Raw genomic sequence first — 21,517 nt, 5'->3', positions numbered from 1 at the left:
ACAATTCTAACCCGCATAATGTATATGATCTAGATATATTCAGACAGATACATAATTACATACTGGAAAAGGCATAAAAAATGTATATATCCAAAATAGTGCTTAAGATGAAAATAAAGAAAATAAGTATCTACATGGGCAAAGAAACTGCAGGCAGCGAGAAGAGATTCACTCCTATGTAAATCTTGATGCCCTGCTGTGACTGGCTGGCTGACCTGAAGGTAAGAATTATGGCAAGTCAGCAACGGCTCTCGGAAAACAATCAGTGAGCCCACAACACTGTGTGAGAATGAGGGGAGGGCGGAAAGCAAGACAGAAGGAAAAGCAAGAGCCGAGGAGGAGGGCAGAGGACACGGTGGCAATTACGGGGCAGACGGAAGCTTCCGGAGCCACAGGCCAGGGACCATGGACGCTCTGAAGGCAAAGGTGAGCGGGTGAGTGGAGGCAGAAGACAGAAAAGCCCGGAACAGCTGAAGGAGGCCAGCAGCCACCTGCACAGCCCTCAGTGACCACGATACAGGCGCAGTGTGCATGTGCGTGTGTGCATGTGCGTGTATGAGTGTGCGCGCGCGCATGTGCGCATGTGCATGTATGTGCACGTGTGTGTGTGTGCATGTGCGTGTGCGTGTGTGTGTTTTGCAGGTGTCTCCATCCGGGGAAGGAGGGACATTTTTATGGAAAAGAACTAAAGGGCCCAAAAAGCCAACTGGCATGAGGAAAATATTCCAGAATCGCAGGTCCCCCGTCTTCCAGGGTCCTCTTGTTTTGTGTTCTAAGGGATGGTCAGCAACAGCACTTCTCCACACCCTGGTCTGCCCTCGGCCCTTGTAAGAGCACAGGTTACGCCACCCTGGGTGGGAGAAACGGTCCGCTTTCGCCACCATGGGACGGATCCGATGAAAGGCTGTCAGCACCCTCCTCTGTGACAGCCTCAGTGACAGGGGCATGTCCCTGACTTTAGTAACCCTGCCACTGATCATGAACACACCCAAATTAAGAATCCTGCCAATTTGATTACCTTCTACTCTGCAGAAATTATACTCATTTTCATCATGTGGCTCTGAAAAAAAAATCTTGCCATGTTCCTGGATGTAAAAGGCAAGTCGCCTAACTCTGCTGGTATGTGACCTGTGTCTAGGTCTTCTGCCATTTCACCACATAATAAATAAATAAATAAATAAATAAATAAATAAATAAATAAATAAATAAAATTGCCCAGGAATTGAAAGTATGCCAGCTTTCAAAACATCTCTCATTTTATTCTCTTTTGTGCCAAGGCCAAAGAGTCCTTCGAAATGAAAATCATGAAGCATGAACAAGGCTCCCCAGAGAAGCACCAAGTATGTGTTCCCAAAGCACCTACTAGGTGCCTAGCAGGGCAGTGAGCTGACAGCGACAGCCGCAGGAGCCAGTAGTGAGACTTGACCTTCCCAAGTATGTCATACATCGTCTGGCTTGATCCTAACAATCACTCTGAAAGGCGGGCAGAGGAGGCATTATTTCCATCATACAAGTGAGGAAACGGAGGCTGGGGTCATTAGGGGAACGGACAACGGGATCAAAACTAATGGACTAAGCGTGAAAAGGCTAAGGAACAGACAAGGAGCTTGGTAATGTGGGATGGGAAAAGGCCTGAGACACCAGGCGCGAGCAAAAAGTTACGGACACGCCCCACTTGATGGAGACGGAGAAAAGCAACCTAGCTGAAGCAGAGACTTTTGATGAGAAAGCAAAATAAAACAGATTAGGAAAAGAGGAAAGTAAGACAAGCGATGTGGTGGAGTCTAGACTTAATTTCGCTACCAGTTCAGAGCCACATTAAGTTACTTTTAAACACGCCCCAAATGTGAGGCAAAATATAGTACAGACAACATCCTGTACTCTCTAAAAACTGCACGCAGTGTCAGGACCTGCTCCTCCAACAACCCTGGGTGCTATCATTATTATTCCCGTTTTACTGAAGAGGAGACTGAGGCACAGACAGGTTCAGTAACCTGCTCAAGGCTGCACAGGTCATGAGGGGCACAGCTGGCATTTGAACTGAAGCAGGCTGGATGCAGAATTTGTGCTGTTAACCACCTCAATATCATACCCCTCTGAAAGCAAGATTCTCCTCTTAAATGTCTTCTAAAAGTTCTCCTGCGGTTTACCTTGTATGTTACTGAAATGGCTTGTTCTTAGGGCAATACCAGCAGTGAGAGCGAGAGAGTGAGTAATCCATCTTCACTTGCCTGCTCAGTGGAACCCAGAAAGAGCCAGTACACGCACTGCTGTAACTGGTGCAGTTCACATCCAAGACCTTCAGGGGCTTCATGTTATATGCATACAACAACAGGACCTACAAGAAAATGAAAAGGCATATAAAATGTGACATCCAAAGCACACTTTGCCTCAAGAAATGTGGGTCACTGCTCAAAATAATATCATTAAACTTTAAAAAGTTTTTCTTTGAAAGGGAAAACTGAGAGCTTTTTCCCCCCAATTCACTTTAAGAACAAATGATATGAACGAGAATTGTGCAAAAGTTGTGAGATGAAAAGAAATGCTATTTGGTACTAATACTGTATTATCTTTGAAGAGTGCCATCTCTTACTGCAGGTAAGTTTAAATGTCAGCCTTTGAGCGCCCTCCACAGCAAGGTCTAGATGTACACCTGGTGGATATCTAACTTCGTTTCTTGTTCCTTCTGGAATTGCCCCTTTCCCATGGTAGTCAGAGCTGCTTCTCTGTATCCACTCTCGCTGTTCCCTTCCTCTTCTCTCCATTTATGCAACACACACACAGTGCTCCAGTCCCCACCTCTAAGAGAAAACTTCTCCTAAGGACTCAGGCTCCTTAGTTTCCCTGTTGTTTGAATTCTGATAATTCTCAGAGTCAGTCCTACACGATATAGCACCTGTCAAAGGGAGCGTATAATTTTGTCAAATGGGATCGTATAATTTCTACCCCATACTTAAGAAGTTAAAACTTTTCCAAGTTGTAAACATAATCCTAAAGTATCATGGTGTGGAATATTTAGCCCTTTGAATTACCTAAAAATTTTACATCAAATCCCCAGTCCTAGGATTTCTACTCTGCTGCCACCAGCATCCTTAGTTCCCACTGGCCTTTCTGCGTTGGTGTGGTGGATAAACTTAGGTGGATTGAGAAGATGAACCAAGCGACGTTAATTTGTAGTGTTACCCAGTGACCCTCTAAGTCCCTGGAAACTCCAAAGCCCTAAGTCAGATACTAGTTTCCATTACCATCCTTCTCAGAGGCTAGAACTGCCTGCAGCCAGGACCATCGTCTGAGCACTCCACATGCTCAGGAACACAGACTTGGAGTCATACTGCTCTGGTCCTAACTTCAGGCCAACTGGCATTCCTCCCTCCTGTGTCTCAGTTTCCTCTTCTATCAAATGGGGCTATCGACAGTACCTACCTCAAAGAGTCGTGAAGCTACTATAAGTAAAGTGCCTGGAACATAATGAGTGTTCACTAGTTCTATTATCTTGAGGGTTTCACGAGCTCCAGCCAGTTATTCAACACAAAGCTCTACTCTAAAGGCCTATTAAAATGAGTAGATGTGTGCTTGAATACACCAAAATTTACATCATCAAACAAATTTCAATGTTATCTTCCAGAAAGATGGAATCTTAGGACTGAGAAGATTTGGCCTACCCAAGTCAGCGTTTCCTGATTTTTTGATGGAGATTTATTGCAGCGACATCTTTTATCATGACCCATTAGATACATACTAATTGTCAAAGTCAGAGAAAAAAGTCTCTGAACTAAGAAATGGGAAAACTGTGTGTTCTGTGTCTTTGCTTAATGGCTTAAGAAAATCACCCAGGCAACCTGTTTTTAAATCAGAATTTGTTACTTGGTGCTCTGCTTTATAATCTCTGTCTGACATCAGTTCGTGCTTCCGTGTTAATCGTCAGGCACAGCTGTGGACAGGTGAAACTGTGTTGTTCTCACTGTCACCCACAGATGAAGTCTTAGCATTCACTTCTCAGATCATCCTGTCCCAGGTGGCTATGGATGTGATTTCTCTATGACCTTGTGAAGTGAACTTTATATTTGGTGCTTTCTTCCTCATTTTTTAAAAAACTAGCTGCTTAGGTAAACATTCTGTTTCCCAACTGTGTAATCTTTCTCTTTCCATGTCCACTCTGGATGGATATACTCTTTTGTCATGTTGTTGGTTCTCTTGCCAGCAAGTAAATAAATTCTGACATATGCTGAAGAGAGACCTAAGACATTTTCATTTTTAACACATGCATCATGAAACAAAAGTTTCAGAAAACATTTGCACTTCTGATATTTTTTCTTGTATTTAATTTCTTTAAGAAAAAATACTACACATCACCCACTATATTGGCTCCATGGCCCACGGGTATTCTTGAAACCACAATCTGAAGACTCTACTGCACTAAATTTCTGAAAACAGATTATAGATTTATTGTTTCAAAATGTACATGAACTATCTGGCATGGATTTGGCTTGGAAAGGGTGGGAAGGAGAGTACTTTCAAAATGTGAGGAATAGCTTTAAGTGTTTCTGGAAGTGATCTCTTAAAGTTTCTTTTTCTGTATGAGTAGGAAGAAATATGTAATTGACCAAGAGTTAGCAGGGTTGCCGGCCTAAGGAAACAGAATGGGGGGGCTAAATGGGTAAGGCACGCTGGGGAGCAGAGAGGTAAGCCCAGGAGGTTTCACTGCCTAACAGTTGTCACAGGAGTCAAAGGAGCAGCAGAAACTACCAGAGGCACAGCTAGAGGGGACAGCACTCCAAGAGCTGGGAAATGCAGGAATAGACCAATGCAGGAGACAAAAAGCAAATAAATATGCTAAACAGGGCAAAACTTATACGGCTAACGTTTTATGGGAAAAAGCCTGAGGCTCTTCTTAGAGAGCATAGCAATAAAAGGAATTCTACAGTAGAAAGTTCCTCTGTAAAAGGCTGTAGTGACCAACTGTTCCATTTTAAAAAGCTTGGCCTCTCTTCAAGACATTCCTAGAATCTGAATCACTGTTTAATCTCCAAGAGCTCAAGGACTGATGTTGAACTGCTCCCAAATACTGACCAGCCTTCCTCTCCTGCCCCTCAATTAGAGCTATTGCAAATGTAGCCATGCACATGGACACAGATTTAGAAAAAGAGAAAGACAGTTACAGAAAGAAAAAGATAATAAGTATTAAAATAAGGAGTTATATTTGTGATATAAATTTGTAAACAGCATCTACAGGCAAACTAAGTTTTTCTCTCCAATTTGCTATGAACTGTAATTTTGCTGGTTGGGCAGTTTACTGTCCTTTCTGCACAATGTAGGCAGCCAAACAATCTATAAAGAGATATTGTTGCCAATCTTTTAAAGGTGCTTTTAAATAATGTCTAGCAAGTGGATTACATAAATATTTGAAGTTAAACTTTAACACAGCATAATAATTTTAAAATAATTTGAGATAATAAATGACAACTACTATTTACTGAGGTTAGGTGTTTACACAATTTATCTCTCATTACAGATGAAGGTAAATATGCTACAGAAAAGTTAACTTAATATAAAAAAATTATTAAGTGACAGAGCTGGGATTCAAAGCCAGGCAGTTTGGCTCCAGACTCTGTGTTCTAAATCATTGCACTAATGTAAGCAAAATAAATAAATAGATATATAACTATTCCCAGTAAAATCGTGCAAAGACAAAGAGACTACGTCAACAGCAGCCAGTGAAGGAAGTCAGAATACTATTAAAGCAACAACAGTTAGACTCTCAAGCAGCAACAATGTAAATGAGTAGATGATGTTTCCAAAGTATTGAAATAAAATAATTTCCAATCTTGAATTCTCTACTCTATAAAAATATTTACACGATAAACTCTTTCCTAGAGGGAAAAGCATGTTTCAACAAATATTAATCATACAGAGCATTTTTTATTACCTCAGAGTGACATAATCTAGGAATAAATAAAAACGATATATAGAAACGCTCCATATAGTTTGGAATTTAAGAAACACATGTTGAAATGGCTCATGAGTCAAAGAAGAAATCATAATACAAATTTAAAAACTATTTTAACTGAATGATGATGACAATACTATTAAAAAATGTGGGATGAAGACAAAGCAATGCTTACAGAGAAATTTATGGCCTTAAAATGCATACTTCAGGGAAGAAAGGACTGAATACTGAGCTCAACAGCTATCTCAAGAAGTCAGTAGTTTGGAAAATAAAGGATATATTGATTAATGAAATAAAACTAACCAATAAGAAACCTCTGGTGACAATGATTAAGGAAAAATACACAAATAACCCTATGAGAAATGAAAAGGGACACTGCACTACAAATATATCAGATTAAAAATGAGAAAAGAGTTAAGTAAAATAGGAAAATTCCTAGAAAAAGCAACTTAAACAAAACTGACGCAAAAAGAAATAGAAAACCTCGATGTTCTGTAAACAGGGGTTTGACATAGTTACTAACCATTAGAACAGATATTGGCCCAACCTGAATTGCTACCAACTCTGAGCCAGAATATTAGTAAAGACTAGTGTGTAACAACTACCTCTAATTAATGAGAATTGTATCACTCATCTTATATTTTCTTATACATACACAAAAACTAGGAACAGATGGCTTTACTGATGAGTTCTTACCACATATTTGAGGGAAAAGGTTACTACAAACTTCACCAGAGAAGAGAAAAACATGATTATATTTATCAACTCATTTCATGAGTCTAGCAAAAAGCTTGAAACAAAAAATATCTAACAAGAATAGTATGAAAAGGAAAATTTATAGCCCAATATTACTCTTGAAAACAGTGATGAAAATCAAATATGAAACATAGCAAACTGAATCCAGTAAAATAATACATCATGACCAATTTGAGTTTATCTCAGGAACACAAGGTTGATTTAACATTTAAAAAATAAACTAACTTGTTAAAAGAGAAAAATCATAAAATCATCTTAATAGACACAGTAAAAGATTCATGATAAAATTTTTTAGTAAAGTGGCAGTAGGAAAAAAACTTCCTTAAATGCAATAAAGAATAACTACCAAAAAAAAAAAGAAAAAGTCATACATTGTATATAATGGTGACACCCTGGAAAGTCTCCCTTTAAGATTAGCGGAAAGGAAAATAATCTCAGCTTGAAGACTTTCCTAGGATTTCTTGGTTATTTCCAGGTTTATTCTTCTAGACAAGATAGATTCTATATTGCTGAGGTTTTTTTTGTCTATATAAAAGGATGTCCTCTACTCTTATGGTTACAGTGGCCTAGTTAAACATTATCTCTAAATGTAAGCTTTAGCTTTGTAAATATGTTTCATACCATAGGTTCTGTTTCCTTTGGAGGTTTTTCCAGGGGAGGGATGTACCACTGAAAGCAAAGTTCTTTGTTTACAGCTTGTGTTGCCATATCTGATGACATCGACTCTACAGTAGTTTGGCTGTCCACGAGCTTTGATGATAAAATGGAATGTATGGAACTATCATGAGACACCTAGGGAACAAACCAAAACATCAGTTTAATTGCCAGTAATGAATTCATTCAATATTTCAAATATTCACTGATAAACATTCAATATGGGCTACATTGGATAAATCAGGAAATTGTTTCAGCTTGTTTTATGGATGTAGATCTTAAAACTGTCCCTGATTACCCCAGAGAAGATTTCCCTACAGAAAAATACGCTTCGAAACCCAGAGGACTCAACAAATGTCTTCCACTTGAGTGGCTCTTCCAAATTAAAGATCTAGAGGTGAAAATGCCCATGCTATCATTTCAGTCTCAAGGTCACCTTGGATTCTAAGAATATCCTCTACTTTTTTCTGGTTTATTTACTGGTGAATCTACTGAGAGTATGGTTATAATTTATTATCTGTTTTCCAACAACATTTTTTTTGCAGTGTCATATGCAAAATAAGATACAGTTTTTGCTCTAAAAGATTAAAATCCATTGCTCTCATTCCCTTTTTAAATGAATATAAATGATTTGTAAGTTCAGTCTTGGTGGTAAATCTGGGCCCAGCTTCTTTGATGAAACTTTGTCCCTGCATCAAAAGTTTTCAATAATCATAAATGTGTAGATTGCAACTGGCAATTTCATAAATTATTTACTTAGTTTTTAAAGTTGATTGATATCAACAAAATACTCTGGCCAGAGAGATAATAACAGTGATAATAATATCTCAAGTCTAAAAAGGACGTTCTTCAATCAAGTGTGAACTAGTTTCAAAATCAGCTTCTTGTTATTCCCAAGATCACAGCATGGTGGCTGGGAAGCAGTTCTTCTACTAAGCTCTTGACATCTAAGTTATCTCAAGGCGTAGTGACCAAGGGGAACATGTCTGTGGCCAGAAAGAAATGCCTGCTGTTTCTATAAGGCGTTGTATCTCCCATTATTCCTGAGCCTATTCAGGATATAAGTCTGTCAATGCAATTCTTCAAAATAAAAAGAGAAATAAAGACATTGACCTTTCAGGTTGTCTACTGATAAAAGAAAAAATGTGTCTTGACTGAAAGGTGATATTAAAGTTGAAAACGTCTCAGAAATGTCTAAAGACCATCATAAAAGGCTAGGCTAAGCCAGAATCCTCACTTATTAGCAATGTGATACTAAAAGCGCATTCAAAATGTATAGTAATCAAATTATCAGGGTTAAATAATCATTTTAAAGTGCTTAATTAAGATTAATTCTGTCACCAAAAAATCAGGCAAACAATGGATTTACAAAAATAATTTATCATATATATTTTTTCATATCTGAGTGCCTTTCAGGGCTCTGATAACTATTTTAGCAAAGAATTTATATTTAATAACTAGCTAAGTGGAGAAAATAAACAAATAGCTTTCTCTTTAATATATACAGTGTTTATTAGCATTAGCATGATGGTCTAGTAATGGTGAATTGTAACAGGAGTTAGTATCAAAATAAGCATGTAATTTTCCATTACATTTACAAAACAATATCTAATTGCTAAAGGAATTAATTACATATGCTAACTAATGGGATATACTATACACTGAGTACTTCAATTATGTTCGATTTATTCTTTGAAGGGAATGAACCAACAGACCTGCCAGGAAAAGTCTTGTTTGCCACAGTTCTATAAACAAGAAATCACTTTGCACTAGTCAAATATCTGACCTTCCACAAACTGTCACAGGCATAGTCTAAACATGGATAATTCAGCATTGTGCACAATTTCAATCATATCCTTTTTGGAGGAACTTTTAATGTAATTTGTTCAGCACCTTTGTTTGCCCATCACAAAGCTTCAATAGACCTGACAACATGCAGACTCACAAGACTGATGAGCCCGACACGTAGCGATGATCATTGTCAAAAGGCATCTACTTGTCTGTTAGGGGAGGGCAGGTTTAAGTAGCAAATCATGGAGGGAGTTTGACTGAAATAGCGTCCTGAGTGATTAAAGGCTCAAAAATGTCATTATAAAAATCAACCAAGCTTGGAGTTTATTAAAAACAACCCAAAAGGCTTGATGCTTGTTAGATGTCTATCCCAGTGAAACAGACACATGATCAGGTGGCTTGCACCTGTCAGGCAAGCAGCAGTGATCTCCAGAGCTGACGATCCTGGGAGAGTGTTACACTAATTATACCAAAAAAAAAAAAAAAAAAAAGCAAACGGTGAAGCAACCCTTTGATAACACTGCTGCAACTAGAAATGTCACATGTACCTACAATATACTCAAGGTTGTAGATCTGGAGCATTGTCCTTAGGAGCTGGGTAATGATAGGCTACCCTTAGTAAAATACTCAAGCAGAGCTCATTTCAGAACAGTATTGAAGAAGTCTCACATTCTAGTTTCCAAACTCTTATAAAATATTCACGAGTACACCCGTTAAAACTATAGCTCTGAACCTTCCCATCCTCTGCCCCCTACTCCAAAACTCCTAAAGCACCAAGGACATACAATAATCCTAACAAGCAGTCTCAGTTTCAGGAGGGGTGAATCAGAATTTGGTGTTAAATAGAATGGGTTTCCTCCCACTATCTACTGTTTTCTTCCCTGGGGAGGGCCAGATATTAACATTACATTCCTGTCCCTTCCACCTCCTCACTTCTCTACCTGGGAGTTACTTGATTGGTGAATTTGGAGAAAAGAATTTTGGATATTCATAGTTCAGCTCTTACATCTTAGGAGTGAACTATTTGTAGGGAGTGAATATTCCACGCTCCTTCATATGACATATTTTAAAGGAGACTGTGTCTCCACAGATTTTAAGGAGGACTGTAATGACCAAAAAAACAGACAAAACATAAAAACATGTGTCTGGATTGTCTACTTTGCTATGCACTATTAGGAAGACCATTTTCCAGTAAATATAACCACATCCTAAAATATCAACTTTATGATTCATAAAGGTAAGCATGTTTTAATCCCAATCTGTCTTACTCTTTTATTTCTCAAATGATTTAGAATCTGGGCAGGAAATGACAATGCTGCCAATACCCCAGTATCTGGGAAGTAATATGAAAAATCCTCCCATGTGGATTCCAATACACTGCCCTGGGGGCAACTCCATAACCGCAATGGACAATCATTTCTTTAACTGAATTCTTAAATATTCCTTGGTGGGTCTTTTCACTACTTTTTTAAAACCGGTTTATTAACAGTCATTTTTAAAATTATAATGTACTAATAGTCACTCTCTTGTTCAAAACAGCAATTAAAAATTGTTTTATTATCTTCCCCAAACATAAGGTAACTGGTAGGACATAGGTTACTATTTTCTAGTAGAACAAGATGAGCAAAGGTTCCCATTTTAAAAAAAGGCACTTTTTCAGGTCATTTCTCTGAGACAGTTGACAACAGAAACATGGACAGGTCTGGCACTGGGCAGGTCTATAACTGAAAAAAATTAAAGCACTATATGGTGAAGTCCAATGTCAGGGTAATTCAGAATAAATGAGTAATTTTTTTCCTAGTTTTGAAAGAATTCTATGCAAATAATTTGATTTATTCATTTCACAAATACCTACTGGAAGCTTATCACACATTATGTCCACCTGAGTTTTCTATGAAAGCCTCACTCTATGTGCAGAGCAGAACCCACGAGTGTTGCCCTCCACAAGTGTTCTCACCCTCCGTCGGCGACATCTGCCGGCGGTGCGGCCCTGCTCTAGAGATCACCGACAGAGGTTCCAAGCGGGGGGGACCGATCATCTCCTCTCCTTCACGCTCTGTCTCCAGGGGGACACTAAGTTGTGTAGTTTTCAATTTTAATTAAGCGGCATCTTTTACATCCACCCTTTCCTTCCCATTCCTAAGACCGCACGCTTCATTACTTTACCATTTCTCTTGGATAATCCATTTCATCTATCCTTTGCCAATCAGCCCTACCCATTATTGACAGAATAACTAATAGATTTAAATTGTTACAGTCTACCTGCTACTAACCCTCCCATCTGCTCTTAGAAGGCAGCTCTGAAGTTCTGTAATTTTCTTCTGCTCTAACTCTATCAACCTTCCTCTACTACCGCTCCAAACTGTGTACCAGGATGAGGCCTTATGAAGCCCCTCTTTCTCTGCCAACTAAGAGCGTCCAGCATATTGTCAGCATTCAACATGTGTTTGTTGAATATACCACACTGCAAATACAATTTGCTATTTTTAATAAAACCCTTTACTTTTCAGTATCTTCTAATTCATCCATTTTGGCAGTTTACTGAACCATTACTATTATTTAGGACCCTAGTAGCTTAAAAAAACCCCACTTCATTTATACCCCTCTTTTTATTTCTCTTCAATAGCTAACTTAAAAGAAGTTTCCACGTTACATGTTTTGGGAAAGTCCATCCAATTTGCTAACACTCAAAAACAAAAACCCTTCAAACTTTTATTTAAAATTTTTACCCTATTTATTCACATTCATGATTATTAAAAACACACAATGAATTATTTTTATTATATATTTAAAACAAAGAAATTAGGCATAGATTTAGAAACTCAGTTTAGTTTTCTTCATATAGCTGTTATATTGAAATCTGTGTAAACTTCCTGGCAAAATGACTGCCTGAGAGATGTTATGTGCAGGGATCTAGAAAATTCTGAGATATACTGAAGATTTATGAGAGCAGCAAAACAAAACACTTGAAATGTGAACTTTCCCCCAAATCAGGATGTTTGGTTGGCTTCCCTATGTGGTGAGACAGAAATGAGCCTCTCCAGGAACTGAGGGAAACCAGAAATCTTCCTGCCAGCGCTGAGGTTAACGTGCTTCCTTCAGAAACAGAAGGATGACTTTAGAAGTTTCATGACAATCTATAATGTTTTAAAACATTACCTTGGCTGATGGGTCATTTAAGACTTTTTCTGAATAAGGTGGAGTGTCCAATCCTTGAAATAGTTCTCTTGGAAATTCATCAATACAGGAGGAAGAGTACAGATGCAAAAACTTTCTAAGGAAATTATGCATTTCTTTTTGGCGCAGAATCAACCCAGAGTTGAAAAGGGACGTGAGAAGTGTATCATCTGGCAAAGAAATCCCAGAACCTGGCTTTGGAGATGCTGAAGGAAGACAAATACCTTCACTTAGAGTTAAATTAGATAACAGAATGGTCGCAATGTTACTAGTTTTTACTCACTAACCACTCTCCTGTACATCCCCACCTTGGCTGCCAACAACCTTCCTCCATTTTCAGAGCTTATACACTAACGGAATTGCTTCTTGCCACAGAAAGGAAAGAAAATCTCACACGCATGTGAGGATGTTAATTCAGGTTCCAAGTCTTAATAAGGTAAAATATCTTATCTAGCTGTCTTGTCTGAGATTCTCCTCACCCCCAAAAGGCCTTAAAGCAAGAATTTCGGTGCAGGTACCTTATCTGAAAAATGATCCATGGAGCACAAGTGAGGGAACAGGCAAAGTGTGATGGAGGAAAGAAAAGAGCCAGTGAGAGTGAGTTCTGAATGGGCTACAGCTATGAACAAGGAGGGCTCAGTCCTGCGGGGACCTTCTGGGAAATGAACGTGTAGAATTATCCAGCAAGGGACTGGGAAGCTGGGATGTTAATCTACCAGTTCCCTGCCTCATTAGTTGAAGGCTACTCCTGGGTGTGTAGAATCCTGGCACTTCCAGAAGGTCCTTTCTTTGGACAAGCCTCAGTAACTTAAGAGAAAGCTCAGAGCGGAAAAGCAATACCCTGTGGGCATTTGACATGGAAAGTGCCAGCAGGTGAATTCAGAGGTGAGCTGAGGTGATACGGGGCAGGGTCTGCTGCACTCACCCACCGTGTCGCACCCTTTACCCTGGCACCTTTCTAAGCGCCTGCTCAGGGGTTAGCGAACTCCTGATAACTGCTCAGCCGCTCTGTGACTCGGCCTATTAGCCCCGCTGGCTTCTCTATCACTGGGCCCTGGCGTGGGTCGAGCTCTCTTTCCTGACTGTTGCACTGATGAGCAGCACTGAATCACCAATTTCATGGGCACAGATTAAAAACAATAATATGCATCATCATGAAATGTCAAAAGGAGCTGATATGAAGCAGATTATACCAGTTTTTCTGGATATGTTTAGATATATCGATGGTAAAACAAAAAGCTTAATAAAACAAAACATGTCCATGGAGTTAAATATCCTATCTCAAGTCATACATTTCTTCTCTTTTACCTAATGGGTACAAAAGACTCTCTCCTTAAAGACAAAACTTCATCCTGTTCATTTTAAAAGCTTGTCACATCGTGATCACTATGGTTCTTAACTGTTTCAAGACATGGGTCAAACTGGCATTCAAGAATGTTTTTAAGTACATGAACTAAAACATGCAGAGTGTCAAAGGAAATCAGTTACATTGGAATACTACTCTATTCAAAGGTCTGTGTGCCTCAGGCTAAGAACCTCTGAAACTTTCATCTTCTGATGAGAATTCACTCTGAAAGATATCAAAAGTATTTTATAATTTTAAATAAGAAACCTCACCTAAACAGAAATTGGAAGGAAATATGTTCTTTCTTAACACATCAAAAGCCTACCTAGCAGCTTGCTCATGTTATTAATCCTTTGCAGGTGGATGTAGTAACGCAGTAGAAGAATCCACGTAATATCTACTTTAGTTGGAGTCTTTTTTATAGCGTCTATGTTCTCACATAGGTCATCACTTTGGTAATAAAATGTATAGCTAGTCTGGAAGACAACTTGGTAGTTATCTGAAAGTAAAAAAAAAAGAAAAAACAAACAAGGCAAATATTATGCTTTTCTTGAAAAATAACAATATGAAAAAGTCCAACTCATAAAGGAAAGACTGTCACATGGGGCTACCTTTGATTAAAAATTTTTTGTACCACAAAGACAATGAATACAAAATTAAAAGAAAAACCATAAACTTAAAAAAGTTATTTAAAACACATGTAAATTGTTTTTCTCTAATATATGTAACACCTTGCAGCAATCAACAAGAAAAAAATTAAATAGTCCAATAGAAAAGTGACAAAGAATTTCAACAGTAAACTCAGACAGGGAAACCCAGAGAGCCAAAATTTTTAGCATCACTGAAAATCAGAGATATGCAAATTAAAATCAAATACCATTTCACTTCCCTCAGGAATTGACAGGCACTAAAATCTGAAAATGATAAGTATTGGTAATAATATGAAGAAATCGGAATTCTTATACACTGCTTGAAAAGCCTTGGCAGCTTGCAATAATGTTGAGTTTTCTTAAGTATAAACATGGTATGTTTTCTTATCTCTTTCAATAATTTTTTTTGTTTTATAACTTTTGCTAGATTAAGCCCTAGATACCTTACACATTTTTGTAGTATTATAAACAATAGCTTTTAAAAATACATTATCTGTTAAAGGTATATAGAAATAAAATTTTACATTGAGTAATCTTGCTAAGTGTTCTTACTGTCCAGTTTTTTGAGAACTGTCCAGGTGAACAGTGCTAATAACAGCTTTTTTCTTCTCTTTTGCTTAATATTATGCAGGGTAGGACTTCCAGAATAATTTTCAATAGAAGTGATTATAGCCATCTTACTCCTGGCTTTAAAGAGAACAGTGTTGGAATATTGAGTATGATAAACCAGTAGTTTCTTTTTCCTATTTTAACTTTTTCAAACTAAGAAAATCTTTAATTCCCAGTGTTAAAATTGTCTGTGATTTTATTGAATTTTTCTGTACTTCTGTTTTCTATCCTCACCTAAGGATATGTTTGATTTTAGAGAGAGAGGAAGAGCGGGGGAGAGACACTGCCCCCCGCATGCGCCCTGGCGGGGGCTGGAACCCACAACCTGGGTCTGTGCTCTGATCAGGAATCGAACCCGCAACACTTTAGTGTGTGGGATGGCGCTCCAAGCAACTGAGCCACCTGGTCCGGCAATTTTTCTGTACGTTTTGAGTTGATTATTGTTTTTCTCTTTTCATCTGTTAATGTAGTGATTTAGTTTAATACATTTTCTAATGTTGAGTTATATCTGCACTTCTGGAAATAATTCAATTTGACATGATGAATCTTTTAATATCCTAAACAGGATATTAAACATTTTGATCAAAGTTATAATTTACATGATCAAAGATAAAAATTCCTATCCCCAGAGGCAAGCATTTTAAACCATGTCTACTTTATTTCTTTCAGTGGTTAGTTCTGGCTCTTAAAATAATTCCCTCATAGCACTTCCATGGCTCATCAGTTTTAGAAAACGTATCTGCTGACTTTCTCTAGTGACAGTGAGGATTAGCTCACATAACCACTCCTCCTTCACTTTGGAGTTTTTATATTTTTATCAACATTTTAGTTCCCTTATTATTTTTATATAAGTCTATCAATAATGTCTTAAAAACTTTCTTTCTAGTTCTACCAAATATGGACAATATCTCTTGATGTCTTAGTTTGTAATCTAATGGTATCTGCACCCCTTCACCTCCTTCCACTGGACAGGTTTCCTATTTTCAAAGTCAGTAACATTTACTTTCTGTTCTGCATCCACATGCGACTGTGTTTCTTCACTAAAGGTGAATATCACAACCTGTGACCACAAAGGATAGAATTCTCAACACAAAGACCAAATTGATTACTTTTACTTATTCCAGTTTCTCAAAATCATGTAATATTCTAACTTGCTTCATATTTGTCCATGCATGCCTGAAGAATGCTGTGTTTTTCTTAGAATTTCTGAATGCCTTTCCAACTGTGATACAAATCCACAAATTATCAAAGAAAAGATTATATACTGTATAGAAAGAAAGTTTCTTCAGGGGAGTGAATCACCATTTAAAGAAAGGTTAAATAACAACTGATAAATTAGAAAAATATATTTGCAAATAGTATCATAGTTAAAGGGTTAATTTCCATAATAAAGGACTTACACAAATACTTAAAGGCAAAAAAAAGAAAAAGAAAAAAGAGAAGAAACTCAAGATTAAATAAGCAAGATTATGAGCAGAAAGTTCACACAAAGGATGCTTACCCTTAGTCCTAGGGACAGATGTGCAAATTAAAATGACATGTTTTCCCCTTTGCCATATTGACAAGGGTTTAAAAAATGTACCTGTGTCAGCAAGTGTGTAGGAAAAATAGACCTTTTATTAATTGTTGATAGGAGTACAAACTGGCATAACCTTTATGAAAGGCATTTGGCCAAATTTATCAAAATTACAAATGAATCTACCCTTTGATCCAGAAATGTCCCTTATGAGAATTGACCCAATAAATATACTAGCCTATGTACAAAATTATATACAGATATGACTACCTATAACAGAGTTGTATTATAAGAGTAAAACAACCTAAATATCTATCAAAGGAAGACTAATTGTGGTGCATCACTATAAGGGAATATTAGGCAACAATACAAAAGAAGTTATGCATTGATCTGAAACAACTGCCAATAGATACATTTATATTAAGTAAAAAAAAAAACAAACAGAGCAAGAAGCATAGTTGTGTGGACAATTATACTATTATTTGTATTTTTAAGGAAAAAAATATATCAAATGTATGTACCAGATTGGTTCAATCGGCATCCATCCTAATCTCCAAATGTGCTCTTCTATATTGAAGAAGTTATAAAGATAAAAGTTGTGTTTCCCAGATTTCCATGTAGCTAGGGCCCTGGATGGGATTTTGGTATCACAAATTCAGGGCATTGGTGCAGCACTGGAAGTTGGAACTGTGCTAAGTGGTGCAGAGACAGGATTCAAGGCCTCTCTTCAGCTGGTATAAATTCTGGCAGAGGCTGCGTGGTTCTGGAGGCTGCACCTAGAGCAGAGGCTTCCTATTCTACAGCTTCCTTCATGCTATGGTCTGAAGGTTTGGGACTGCTCCCATTCAAATGCTGAAATCCTCGGTTTTGGCAGCTAGGCCCTAAGACCTCTAGCCTCTCCCAGAGGCTCCCCAAACCATTATCCTCTCAGCTCAAACCCAACAAATCACTACAATTAAACCTTTGAAATGTGATCATATATGACATATATCAGGTTTTTACAAAATGTGTAGACATTCAAACATACCAAGCAAATAATCTGTGTATGAGGACAAAAGGTCCACAGTGGCAAATTCTGGGATGTTCGGTAACGCCTCTTGACTGACTTGATCGGTTCTAGCATTCTTCTTTCCGATAAGCAGGTTAATTGCCAGCACAGCTCTACTGACCTTAAATTAATGCATAATTAGAATTCATAAATGTAAGCTTTCTGATTCATAGATCACTCCTGAAGTAAATAATGCAAAAGAGAGAATTCATAAAATAACATTCAATATACATTGGAAGAAAAAATAAAGACAACCTCAAAAATAATGTTATTCCCAGCATGTATAACATAAGTCAAAGAAATGATCACTGTTGGCAATTTAATTAATGTATAAGTCACTTTAAATAGGCTGCCTCACCTAGATCTGGCACATATTTGCCAAAATGTCAAATATTTGCACATGTGTATCTGCCAATATTTTCACTAAAGAAAAGGTGAAACAAAGCCAGGTCTGGCTAACAGAAATTAAAAACATTATACACATAAAGAGCATTTTTTAATCTTCCAAAGAAACATCACTGGCACAAATCCCAAAGGATGTGAAAATTTCCTTTCTCTTCTGCAAATACACTGTGTTGTCTTAGCAGCTGGTAGGTGAACACAGCTATTGCAATAAAAAGCAGATTAAATAAAGATCACACCAACCTGTGCAGCAGCTCTGATTGCAATCCAGGCCAGTGAACCGCAGATTTCAAATGCATCTACTGTTGTTTCTTTAATAGAACTATGCCTTCTGGTAAAAGTCTAAAAAAAGGTGGTAAGTGTATTATGATAAAGGCATATAAAGATATAAAGTTTCATGATACATTTTCTCATCTGAAGATGAAAGTTTAGCAGAATACTATACAGCCATTAAGAATAACGATGCATATGTATTTATTGACATGAAAATGTGTTAAAAGTATATTGGCGCAGAAAAGTGTAGGTTACAATATAGGATGCAAAATATGATCCCATTTTTAAAAGGATGTGCACACACATGTATTCCCTGTATATACAAGCAGAGAAAACGAACAATGTTACCCCAGGCTTTAAGGGTGATTAAGTTATTATTTACCATTTTTTTTCTAATTTTCTATAATGAGTTTGCATTATCTGAATAATAACAAAAAGGAACACAAATGGCATTTTAAATAAAGTACTTACTTACAGTATTTACTGTTTTAATAGAAGACCTATAAATTGAGTCTATCGTTTATAATGATGTCAGAAATAAGAATGTTACTTAAAGATTTTCGATAGGCCTGTGCCTGTGTGTGTTCAGTGTTTAAACGTAAAGAAAATCAATGCTACAGAAAGAAACAGAAAGAAAAGAACTCCACTAGCAACATAAAATCTGTTTTACATTTTTAAAGAACTAAAGTAAGTATTCATAGTCCATTTTAAGGTTTAACCAGTTAGGATAAACCTATTCGGTTAGACTGCTTGGTTCTAATCTTCTGAAGCTCCTCCTGTGGCCAGTTCTTGAATCTTCCAGGAGCCACAAAATAAAACAATGACCAAAGTATCTTTAGTGCTGCCCGCAGACTCCCGAGGAGAGGCGGCAGAGGAACTAACGCTGACGCCAGGCAGGCGGCGCAGCGCGCGGGGGCGGCCCGGCCTGATCGAGCTTGACGCTCGGGGGCAGGCGACACCTGCAGGGATCGCTTGTGGGGAATCCAAGCAACACAGCCCTGCCCCAGGTGTGAAGACCCCGGTCACTGGCCTTAGTGAAACTGCCTAGGCTCTGGGCGGCCTGGCCAACGTACAGACCCTATAAGCTTGAAAGTTTTATCTATTTAAATTCTGGGAACAAGGCTAACAGGCGTTAAATGAAGAATACGGAATAACATTAAATGACTATAATGTAAGAACAACTAGTGACACAGACATTTAAAAAGGAAAAAAAATTCATTTTGAATTGAGAGGAAAGCTTTATTGAGGGGGTCAGGCTTGAGCTAAGAACAGAAAAATTTGGACTAGGAAAAATAATCTGGTGGGTATTTTTTGATGGGGGAGGTGCTTAACATTGCATAGGAGATTCTAGCCCATGCAAACAAGCAAGATAAAGAAAAATTACATCTAGATTGGAAATGAAGAAGTAAAATTGTCTTTGCCTACAGAAGACATGATCCTATATGTAGAAAATCCCAACACACACACACCTAGAATTAATAAATGTGTTTGGCAAAGTTACAGGACACAGTAATGAACAATCTGAAAATGAGATTAAGAAAAATTCCATTCACAATAAAAATAAATGTAAGAAAAATGCACAATAAAAAGTAAAATGCATTATTGAGAGAAATTAGCTAATATCTAAATAAATGAAGAGACAGTTCATATTATGAATTGGAAGATTCAATATTGTTAAGTTGGTAATTACCCCTTAATTGATCTGTAGATTCAACACAATCCCTATCAAAATACTTAGTTTTCTGCAAAAATTTACAAGCAGATCCTAAAATATATATGGAAAATGCAGAAGACTCAAAATAGCCTAAACAATTTTAAAAAGGAAGAACATCGTTGGAGGATATGTACTTTCCAATTTCAAAACTTACTAAAAGGTGCAGTAACTACATGGAAAGGTAGGCTTCTAGATCACTGGGATAGTACCGGAAGTCTGCGTTTATGATCTACATTTACATTTATGATCAATTAATTTTGACAAAGAAGCCAAGGCAATTCAATGGAGAAAGGATAGTCTTTTCAACAAATGGTGCTGGGACAACTGGATCTGTGTGCAAAAAGATGAATTCAAATACTTACCTCATATTTTATACAAATATTTATTCAAAATAGATCATAGAGAAACTTAAAAGCCAAAACTATAAAAATTCTGGAAGAAAACATAGGTAAAAATCTTCACTATCTGGGGTTAGGCAAAGAGTTCTTAGATATGCCTCCAAGAGCACAATATATAAGAGAAAAAAATGATAAACTGGACTTCATTAAATTAAAAACTTGTCTCTAAAAACACCACAAACAACATGGAAAGAAACAGCGATATTGGAGAGAACATCGACTGGTTGCCTTCCCTACGTGCCCTGGCCAGGGATTGAACCCACAGCCTTTCAAAATTCGGGATGAGGGTCCAGCCAACTGAGCCCCACAGGCCAGGGCAGTTCATCCCCCCTTTGCTCCATGTCCCTGCCTCAACGTATCTGATTACAGCCTCCTTATATTGTGACATAAGTACTTCTCTTCCCTGCTAGGCTCTGTGCTCCTTAGGGAAGAAGAGCTAACATGCCTGGCATACATTAAGCACACAATTAGTGTTTGGTTAATGGATGAATAAATAAATGAATGTTCAAGAAAATCAACTCAACTTAGCTAACAAACAATTATTGAACATTTACTATGTACAAAGTACTTCAGAATGTAGATGTTTAACTGAAATTACACAGTGATGAAAAACAGGTCCCTTGAATATCTACGGTGTGCCAAACCCATTATTACACTAATTCTCCGAGCCGGTCTAAGAGGTATCACAGTCACATTTCACCAGATGAGAAAACTAAGCTGAGAAAGGCTCCCAGTACACTGCAGGCATGCGATGCAGCTAATCAAAGCCAGTGCTACGGTCACCCTGCTGTACGGATTGCATGGAAGTTAAACTACAATGCTTTCTTTTAAGGGCTCATAAAGCATTGTCTGCATTTAGATAAATGTCAAATGTTATATTTCAATGGTCTGAATGTGCTCGGGTAAAACTTTTTGTTTATTCTGGCTGCTTTCTGTGTTTCCAGTAATTATATGAATTGCTAAAATATTTATCCTGTGCCAAGATATAGAGAAAATGATCATACTTAGTGGAATTTTATTATTCTTTTCATTCAAATCCTAACTTTTTCAAGCCCTAAATTATAAACATTTCTCTAAGAAAGGCCAGAAGGTGATTTATCATTACCCTACTATCCTATTAATCTGTATTGCGACTTGCTATGGAAACAAAAATTTTCGTTTCCTCTTACTGGAAATAAACATGTTTATTATACCACAAAAAGTAACTTATCTATGTAATCATAGATTTTTGATAGAA

General features: G+C 37.5%; 1 protein-coding gene across 1 annotated transcript in view; it reads right to left on the bottom strand.

Annotated features, from left to right (window-relative positions):
- CFAP54 (cilia and flagella associated protein 54) overlaps window positions 1-21,517 on the bottom strand; it is a 215,331-nt gene that overhangs the window by 30,734 nt on the left and 163,080 nt on the right. Inside the window, exons 60-65 of the mRNA XM_081128376.1 lie at window positions 18,139-18,237; window positions 17,473-17,614; window positions 13,996-14,169; window positions 12,308-12,531; window positions 7,325-7,495; window positions 2,232-2,338 (exon numbers count right to left, since the gene is read on the bottom strand). Of these exons, the coding sequence (XP_080984502.1) occupies window positions 2,232-2,338; window positions 7,325-7,495; window positions 12,308-12,531; window positions 13,996-14,169; window positions 17,473-17,614; window positions 18,139-18,237 (917 nt within the window). The remainder of the gene's footprint in view (window positions 1-2,231; window positions 2,339-7,324; window positions 7,496-12,307; window positions 12,532-13,995; window positions 14,170-17,472; window positions 17,615-18,138; window positions 18,238-21,517) is intronic.

This window comes from Miniopterus schreibersii (genome assembly GCF_964146895.1).
Source record: "Miniopterus schreibersii genome assembly, chromosome: 2".
Taxonomy (NCBI): domain Eukaryota; kingdom Metazoa; phylum Chordata; class Mammalia; order Chiroptera; family Miniopteridae; genus Miniopterus; species Miniopterus schreibersii.
This window is presented reverse-complemented; position numbering and strand designations above follow the sequence as displayed.